This window comes from Bison bison, unplaced genomic scaffold (assembly GCF_000754665.1).
Source record: "Bison bison bison isolate TAMUID 2011002044 unplaced genomic scaffold, Bison_UMD1.0 scf7180017864158, whole genome shotgun sequence".
Classification (NCBI taxonomy): Eukaryota; Metazoa; Chordata; class Mammalia; order Artiodactyla; family Bovidae; genus Bison; species Bison bison.
The window spans coordinates 4,331,391-4,341,397 of record NW_011494730.1 but is presented as its reverse complement, the minus strand read 5'-3'; the positions used below and the strand labels follow the sequence as shown (position 1 = coordinate 4,341,397).

Sequence of the window (10,007 nt, the reverse complement as noted above, 5' to 3'; positions counted from 1 at the left end):
GTGGGGGGGGGTGTCTCCTTATCTTGGAGTATTTCTGGGGAGCCTCACTATTAAGCTTTAATGTCCTTTCAGCACATGCTCAGATGAAAAGCTAGTTTTTACAGCACTCACAAAATCTAAAGTAAATGTGAAAGAAACAGTGCCTCTGCCCCGAGGGCTGGGAATCATCCACGACTGCCCCCACAGAATGAGCTCGACATCTGGGAGTCAACTATTCAGCACCCTGAACACGTGTTCCCATAGAGACAGGGTATAAACCAAGGTTCATTCTCCAACCAGGCTGACAAAGTTCCACAGGAATTCACATCGTACCAGAGCACAGTGCCATATTATTTTTATGGAGACATAATTCCTGTACAACTCAGCCTTTTACAGTATACAGCTCAGTGGTTTTCAGCATATTCATAAAGTTGTGCAACCATCACCACTATCTAATTTTAGAACATTCTGACACACACCCCCAACTAAAATCCGGTACCCATTAGCACTCCTCTGTCCAACAGCCCCTGGCCACCACTAATCTACTGTCTCTATAGATTTGACTATTGTGCATTTCATGTATATCGGATCATAAAATATGTGGTCTTTTGTGTCTGGCTTTTATACAGTATATTCTCAAGGCCCATCCAAGCTGTAACATGTATCAGTACCTCATTTACTTTTCAAAAGCCTAAAAGTTCACACTTTTTACCTCAAACAGGATTATACTTCTAAGAACTTAAGCTATGGAAATAACCAGAAATATACAAAAGGACCTATGTATAAGTGTACATTACAGTGCTATTTAATAGGAAAAAAATACAATATAGGGACTGCTTAAACTTATACATTCAAATAAGATGGAATACTATGCAACATTAATAAGCAAGACTTTGAAGGATATCATAAGAAAAGCTCATTATTAAGTGAAGAAAGTAGGTTAAAAACTAAAACCCAATTGGTGGGAATGACACCAATTAATATATATTATTAGGTATCTTTGGGTAATAGGAATATAGATGGTTTAAACTTCCTACTTAAAAATTTTCTTCAATAACTTGACCAAAAAAGCAATTAATCTTTAATAACATTTTTCTACTGGAAGAAAAAACAACTTTTAGAATATTGCAATGTGAACAGAAATACACTCAGAGTTAAATGCAGAGTCCCTAATGTTTTTTAATTATTGATATATATGAAAGTAAGAAGAGTCAATTAATAAGTTATTTTTAAAAGTGAAAAGCAGAAAAGACAATAAATATAAACACAGAAACTGAATTAGGTAATAAAAAATGAATTGTTGAATAACCTAAGAACCAGTTCTCTCTTTTTGAGAACCAGTTCTCTTAAAAGCAAAAAGAAAAAATGGGACCCAAACCTAAACCTACAAGTTTTTTCACAGCAAAGAAAATCATAAACAAAATGAAAAGACAACCTACAGACTAGAAGAAAATATCTGCAAATGATACAACTGACAGGGGCTTAATCTCCAAAATACACAAACAGCTCATACAACTCAGTGACAAAAAACAAGCAACCCAACTGAAAAATGGTTAGAAGACCTAAATTGACATTTCTCCCAGAAGACATACAGATGTTCAACAGGGACACTAAAAGATGCTCAAAATCACTAATTACTAGAGAAATGCAAATCAAAACTACAATAAGGTACTACCTCACACCGGTCAGAATGCCCAGCATCTAAGGGTCTACAAATGATAAATGCTGGAGAGGCTGTGGAGAAAAGAGAACTGCTGGGAGCAGTGGAAACTGATGCGGCCACTATGGCGAACATTATGAAGGTTCCTTAAAAACTGAAAGTAGTTTCCATACGATCCGGCAATCCCACTACTGGGTATCAATCTGAAAAGACTAAAAAACTGTAATTTGAAAAGAAACATGCACCCCAATGTTCGAAGCAGCACTATTTACAATAGCCAAGACAAAGAAGTAAACTAAATGTCCAACAGATGAATGGATAAAGAAGTTGAGGTGTTCCATTCCATAACAATGGAGTATTACTTGGCCAAAAAAATTGGAATAATGCCATTTGCAGCAACGTGGATGGACCTAGAGATTATCATGTAAGTGAAGTAAGTCAGAAAGAGAAAAACAAGTATAGTGTGATATTGCTTATATGTAGAATCTAAAATACGACATAAATGAACATACCTACTAAACAGAAACAGACTCACATACATGGAGACCAGACTTGTGGTTGCCAAGGGGGCGGGCGTGGTGGAAGAGGGATGGATTAGGAGTTGGGATTAGCAGATGCAAACTATTATATATAAAATGAATAAACAGCAAGGTCCTATTATATAGCACAGGAAACTACATTCAATATCCTGTAATAAACCATAATGTAAAAGAATATGAAAAACATATATATCTATGTATAACTGAATCACTCTGCTGTACAGAATTATAAATCAACTTTATTCAAATACAATCCTTTTCAAAGTGAATAATGACAAAAAAAAACAAAAGCTGAGCAAGTAAAATGCGAAGTGCGAAAGGGAGCAACATAATGTTGTAAAGCAATTATCCTTCAAATAAAAATAAATTGAAAAAAAAAAGAAATGTGAAAGGGGACTCAACCAGAGACATATGTTTAAAGTGCAAATACATATTACTAAATTAAAAGGTGTGGAGTAAGTGGGAAAGTAAATAACAAAAATGGACTAAAGAAGTTAAAAAGTTCCTATGATCAAAAATAAACCTTTTAGGTTTATTCAGAGTCTTATTATCTCCCTGAAAACTAAGTTCTCTCAAATTTTCAAGAAATTCTAAAACCATAAAAATGTTCCAGAGCACAAAAAATCATGGAAAGTTACTAAATGAATTACTTGCACTCTGAAATCAAAACACAACAAAGGATACCTCCTACCCAAAGAATTAAGCACTCACATGCTTTCATAAAATTCTAAATCCAAAATTAGGTTGTACTATTCAACATTATCAGGGACAATTTACTATTAAGAACTGTACAAAGCGGCTTCCCTGGTGCTCCCAATGCAGGGGCCCGGGTTCAATCCTTGGTCAAGGAATTAGATCCCACATGCCACAGCTAAGACCCAGCACAGCTAAAAAAAAAAAAAAGAAAAACCTCAAAGAAGTATACAAATACTCAAACCCAAACTGATCATCTATAATAAATTATTGTTTAAAACACTCCAGTGAAATTCAACACCTATGCCTATTAAACACTCTAAAAGCCACAAATCAAAGAATAATTCATTTACATAGTTTAAAACGTCTCTCCCCAGCCAGTAAGTAAACAATAGACCAAATAAAATAAGGACTAAAATAAAAGAGGCCATCAGGCAAGTCTGACTAGTTCAATAAGCCACAAAGGAAAACCAAGAGCAGTTAATTACACCAAAATAAAATAAGTAGAAGTTTAAATGGAGGAAGGAATATCCCATTTGGAGCAACAACTTAATCAATCCATAAACAAATAAATAAAATAAAACCTGAAAGTAGCTGAAACTAACATTAACTCAAAATGTTGGATCTAAACACGAAGAAAATTATCCACCTTGACTGAGTTACAAAAGAATTTTTAAAAATTGGAAAGGAAAAAATTGGGAAGCATACTGTATTTCTAGATGAAATTACTTAGTAACATGAAGAAAAATATTGTAAAATACTCTATTCCTGTTATTAATATTAGAGTCATACCTTACACAGTAGGTTCTAAAGTCATCCCCTGAAGCCAAAATTGTAAAGTCATACAAGAAATGCTGTATAGACATTAAAAAATATGATGAACATTTAAAGCAATCAACACGGGAAGTGATCACCATAAATTGTCAAGAGAAAAAAAAATCAAACAGCTGTTTCATCAAAAGGATCACTGTCATCTCATGCTATATGCTGCTCAAGAGACAGACGTTTAGACGTAAAGATAATCACTCTAACGTGAGCAGCTGGGCTGCTGAGGTCACATGATTTTATGCATTTAGAACTTTTGCACAAAGTACAACATAATTTCTATACATGGGGGTGGTAGGGTTAAGTTTTAAAAAGAAAACAGGTATACTAAAATATTAACATTCTATTTTGAGGTGGCTAAATTACAGTTATTTTCTAATTGCTTCCACATTCTTTTCTGTATTTCCAAATTTTCTACAACGATCATGAAAAACAGTTCTCTGTGTACAACTGTTAAAGAAATATCAACATTCTATTTTGAGGTGGCTAAATTACGGTTATTTTCTAATTGCTTCCACATTCTTTTCTGTGTTCCCAAATTTTCTACAGCAATCCTGAAAAATGAATCTCCGTGTAAAACAGTTACAGAAACGCAAACTGCAACGTGTTTAAACAATTCGTTGGGACCCTCTCGTTCTTTTGTGCTTACATGTGCCAAATTCTCGGTTTTTCTCCAGCCTCTGTACAATTTTGAACCTTGAACTCAAAATTTATCAGGAACTGCTCCAAGCAGAGGGCAAAGGATGAAAAGTCTGAACTGCTCACACACACCCGTTCAAATTAAACAGGAAAACCACACGTGGCAGAGGAATCGAGAGGGGTGTCGTCCACAGACTCACCGTGAAGCTGTTGTTGACGTTCTTGGTGCTGGATTCAGCCACGCTGGCGTCGGTCAGGTCCACCTCATCAAATATGATCGACTGGAAAAACACAGGGGCCACAGTCAGAGGGGGCGAAGGCACGCCCGGCCCCGGACTGCCCACCGCTCTCCCTCGACCCCAGCCAAGCGTGTGAGAACTACATGGACCCCGAGTGACCTCACCCGACCCACTGCTGACAGCGTGCAGGGCTCACGGGGAAGCTCAAGACCTTTTCTAAGTCCAGGGAGCTCCCTAGTGACCTGCGCCAGTTAAGTCAGAAACACGTCCTCCCATGAGTCCACCCCACACCAGGGTCCAGGGTGGAGGTCCTCTGTCCCTTCGGCTTTACTTTCTCCACCTTGGCGCTTGGGGAGAAAGGTATTGGCTAAAATGAACGATTCTAGGGGAGGACAGACTGACCCAAACAGAAGGGACCCAGCCATGAAAGAAAACAAAGGTGCACGGCAGAGACAATCTGGTCCCGGAGAGAAAGAAGGGTCTAGAAGCAGGCCTGGGACACCCCCTCCCCACTCACCTCTCCCCGCCAAGTCCCCCTGTCACAGCCCCCCAGCTCCCGTTAACCTTACTGTCCCCTCTGGAGGAAACACTAGCAACTCAGAAAAGACTCAGCCTTTTAAGTAACTCCCCCCCGCCCCTTAAACTAAAATAACTATACGAGTCTTTTTTTTACTGAAGGATGTGGTCAGAATCCTTTCTAAACAAGTTACTCGGTACAGTTTCAAATTTTAATTTACTAACTCACTAGGGATACATCTCAAAATACTAACTACTCAGATTCCAGTTTTTTTATTAATAATACTAAAATATTAGCATCTGAACACAAAGACTGGTGTTCAGAACACCAAAAACTAGGTTTGTAGACACACTAGTATCTGAAGTGTGCCACACCACAGTCGCCTAAGCCAGGCAGTGATTCAGGGGCTCTCAACAGCTCCTCTTCTGTCACTGGCGTCTGCCTGGTGATTCCAGCTATAAGTCTTACAAAGATGACACATGGGAGGAAGGACCATGGCTAGAAAGCCCAGAGACAGCTTCTGTTCACACACCAAAAAGCCCAACACACTTTAAGCATATTTTTAGTTAGCTTCACAAGTATATATACTTGTCTCCAAAGTCATCAAGTTGCACACATTAAGTTTCTATACAGTGTTTATAAAAGTGTTTTGAAAAAAGAGGAAAAAGGTCTTCCCTGGTGGTACAGTGGGTAAGAAGTTACCTGCCAATATGGGGGACATGGGTTCCACCCCTGGTCTGGGAAGATTGCACATGCCACGGAGCGACTAAGCCCACGGACCACAAACACCGAGCCCATATGCCACGACTAATGAAGCCGAGGGCCTAGAGCCTGTGCTCTGCAACGAGAGAAGCCCCACAACGAGAAGCCAAAGAAGCGCAATGAAGAGAAGCCCCCACTCACTGCCATCAGGAAAAGGCCCGCAAAGCAACAAAGACCCAGTGCGGCCAAATACAAAAAACAATAATAATCAATTTTTTAATGATAAAAAATATAGAAAACTTAGAGGAAAAAAATAGATATTTAGGCCAAAATAAGAGGGTTTTTAAGCCAGTGATCCTCAATCTTTCCAAAAGAACAATGGCTACTTGTAACATGGTTGCTTCTGTGACCTTTCCCTCCCCGTACCTCCCCACTGGTGACATATGACATTAAAGAAAAAGAAAATGAATTAGAAAAATCAATGTTCACAAGACATAAGACCCAGCACCCCAGAGGCTTACAAAACGCGCTCAGAATATCAGATCTAGAATCAAAGGTCTTTCCCCAGGGAGGACCCGGAGCCCAGCTTTCCCTGCAGCTTCTCGGGAGGTCTCCTCTTGCCAAGTGTCCTCCACTGAGTCTCACCTTGGCAGTCTTTGCATAGTACAGCGTCCGCCCTCGAAGCTTGAAGTATCTTCGTTTTGATCGTTGGAATGAATTGTTCTGTTTGGTCAGCATCCCCTCTTTGATGACGGTCTGGAAGCACAGAAAGGGATTCATGAGTGTGTATTTTCACAGCACCGCACGCTTATCCACTGACAGCCCAGAGCATCTGTGTGTCTCTAATGGGCCGACGGCCTAACAGAAGAACTATTTCTCATCCTCTGCGCAAACCCCGACCTATGGACAGGCTGAGTGGGCAGTGGGGACAGGATGACCCGATCCTCCAGGGGGCGATGGCCTGCCTGAGCGGCGGGGAGGCGGGGCCAGAGGCCCAGGTGTGCCCAGCACGTGCCCCGGGTGGGGGTCGGCGGAAGGGGGCGAGGGCACGCAGGACGACCGTCAGGAGCCAGGCCCCTGTTCTCCAGCCTCAGCACTGGGTAGTTCTCGGCTGTTCTTGGCCCGGCCTCCGTGCTCTCTGGCCTCCTGCCATTTCTCAGGAGCCGGCTGCCAAAACTGTCGACGTAGGTTGCTACGGGGTTCGGCGCGGCCCAGGCCTGCCCCTCCTCGGCCCTCAGCCCTGATCATGGGCCGGGCGTGTGTGTCTACCCACGCTGCAACACAGAGAGGTGCCACCAGCAATATCACTGAGACTCCTCCACCCCCAAATCTGACCAGCCTGCCACCAAAGCACTAGTGCAGAGAGAAGCATGGGGTGAAGGGCAGTCCGCTCGGCTCGGCGCACACACCCAGAACAGGGCAGGGCCTCCCCGGAGCTGCATCCTGGACGCTGAGCCCAGAGCCGCACCACTTACAAGCCAAGCGCTCAGGGTCCTGCCTGGTCACCAGACGTGCTGGACCACTCGGAGCTGCCAACAGTCAAAACTAAGCAGCAAGGCACCCTGACACCGAAGCCAGGCTCCCAATGAGTGCTCTGCCCAGCATCTCCCTGTGCAACAGAGGCAGAACGCGCAGAAATGCTGCTCAAGGACAAGGACATCGGTCCAGAGAAGCTTCTCGTCGCATCACCTAACCCCATGCAGCTCTGCACTTTAGGTCACTTTTAAGTGGCTATACGAAGCACCTGGGCTCCTGTGGCCACTGAAGACGATGTAAGGCGAAACGAGACACAGAAACCCTACGTCACCCAAACACGTCAGAGGCGAGACCTGGTCACTGCTGTTTGTCTGTATGTCCCTCCGTCAGCCAGCTCCTAATGGGGGAGGCAATGGAACCTGGGAGGCACTGCTGCTCCCCACAGGTGAATGCTGGAGACAGCGGCCCCACCCCGGGCACACGCACACACACACATACACACACCCCCTCACACCCCACCAGCGCCTGGCCGTGCACAGGTCCACCCGAGCGCCCCGCGCTCCCATGTCCAGCTGCTCCTCTCGATTCCCACCGCAGGACGTCCTCTCGGAGTCCCGGGGCAGGGGGGCTACACAGCTGGCTCGCGACCCCATGCTGGGTCCCTCAGGGCTGGCCCAGCAGTACAAACAGCAACCTCTCCAACGCCCCAGAGGATCAACTCTGGGGGAAAGCTAGTGAGGAACCGCTGCACTTATCCGGGGTGGGATCCCTCACTGTTGTCTCTGAGGAGGTCACCCACCGCTCTTCCAGGTCACTGAGGAGGAGAGACGAACACAGCATGACCCGACAATGCGGGAGAGACACGTGCTGGCCCATGGCGTAGAGAAAGCCTCCTGACCGAGGAGCTTCGGGCAGAAACCGGCCTGCGCTACGGGAGGACTGCCAGGTTGCGTCCGAGGATTCTTTTCAGACCCAAGTGCACGCGTGGATGCTACTTCAACATGCTCTTCAAAGACAGGCCGCTGCTTCCATGCCGCGCAGTGCAGACCCACGATGCCTGCACCACCCGCCCCACCAGGCGAGCCTCTGCTTGGGACCCCACAGCTCCTGCTCACGGACCCAGGCACCTCTCCTTGCCCCCAAACATCTTCCTTCCTTACCTCTGCAGGGGAAGCAATCGCCTCCATCGCTTTCCCAAATGCAAAAAGAAAAAGGAAAAAAATTCTAAAAGACAACAAAATCACAGGCCGAGACCCAGAAAAGTTAAAAGAAGTTCTTTTTAAAGGATAAATGCCGGAGTATTCTTCTTGCATCTCCCGCTACACATGCCACACATAAAAGAAGAGCAAAATTAAAACAAATACACTCCAACACACACACACACGCACATCTTTCAGAGAGCGGATGAGAGCTGCGATCTCGGGCTACCCAAGGAGAGCTGTCGTTCTATTTATAGAACAAGAGTGCTCAGAAAAAGACTCTGGTGGGTTTCAGCGGAAGGGCTGGGGAAAAGATAAAGACCAGTATTTCTTTGAAGCTTTCTCAGAAACTGCATTTCTTCTCACATTTGGTGCTCGTGAGGACTATAGATATGCTGCAGAATATTTTTAACACTCAGTCAAAAGCAATGAACTAAATAAAAGTGGTCAAGAAAAGCACACCCCTGACTAATCAGCTGTGCTTTGCATTTGGCAGCCGGTAAGTGGCACCCACAGGAAACGGCTCAGCTCACACGGCTCTGCACGCCCACCAGAGCAGAGGACCAGGAGTCCAAACCCAAACCCGAGAGGCCAGGCTCTAAGCATCACTTTGTCAAGTTCTCTGCACAAGCGACAGGGCCAGTTCTGTTCTTCAAGCTGTCCAGGGCATCTCCCTCACTCTCAGGGAAAGGAAGGACTGAGCTGCAGAACACACGGGTGCTGAGGATCTGAGCAGCCAGCAGAAAGGGAGCACTGGGCCCGGCTCCAAAGGGAGGACGCCAGTCCTGGCTAGGCTCTGGGGGTGGGGGTGTGGGGGGTGGAGAACCCGGCAGGGTATTCAGCCTGTGCCAAAGCGTGGCCCTGGGTGCCACAGCCACCCGCTGACCCCTACAGAGGTGCACAACCCACAGGCGAAGACAGCCCAGGCACCTGCCACAGGGAAGGCTCCAATCTGCAGTCATCCTGCTCAGGAGCCAGGAGCGGATAAGGCAGCTCTGGGAATGCCCTCCAAATGTACCAACCGGCAGGCGGAGACGGCGAGGGCAGGCCTACCTACGGGACTTGGTGTCCCCAATCCCAGGGAGTCGACCCCTCTGCAAAGGCAGTGGAACGCCTTCCCTCACCTCCCCTACACCCTCCCCAGACAAGCAGTGGCCACCGCTCCGCAGGCTCCAGGGACAGCTCAGACCCAGGGAGGACAGAGCACAGAGGGCACCAGGGAGGGAGCACTTGCCGCCAGGGAGGGTGGCCCAGAGCCGGTCTGAGCAGGCGGGGCAGAGGGGTCCACAGCCCGTGGAGGGCTGCAGACAGAGCCCGCGAGGGCTGGTAGCTGACCGGAGCCCCACCATCTCCCTGAGGGCACACCTGTCGGTCACAGGGGCCCCGGATCAGGGGGGTGGTTTCTCAGGCTGCAGAGTTTAGACGGATGGTCTTGGCCACCATGTGGAGGGCAGGAGTTGAGACTGAAACCAGGAGGCAGGCAGAATTTTCCCTCCAGACACTCTTACAGGATGGCAGCCTGTAAGTGAGGTGCATCTG

General features: G+C 45.9%; 1 protein-coding gene across 1 annotated transcript in view; it reads right to left on the bottom strand.

Moving 5' to 3' along the window:
- The window catches only part of DGKD (diacylglycerol kinase, delta 130kDa), an 80,762-nt gene extending 72,050 nt beyond the window's left edge, over positions 1 to 8,712 (bottom strand). Inside the window, exons 1-3 of the mRNA XM_010841256.1 lie at positions 8,430 to 8,712; positions 6,439 to 6,549; positions 4,536 to 4,616 (exon numbers count right to left, since the gene is read on the bottom strand). Coding sequence (XP_010839558.1) covers positions 4,536 to 4,616; positions 6,439 to 6,549; positions 8,430 to 8,582 — 345 coding nt within the window. The 5' untranslated portion in view covers positions 8,583 to 8,712. The remainder of the gene's footprint in view (positions 1 to 4,535; positions 4,617 to 6,438; positions 6,550 to 8,429) is intronic.
- Between the last annotated feature and the right edge of the window lie 1,295 nt (positions 8,713 to 10,007).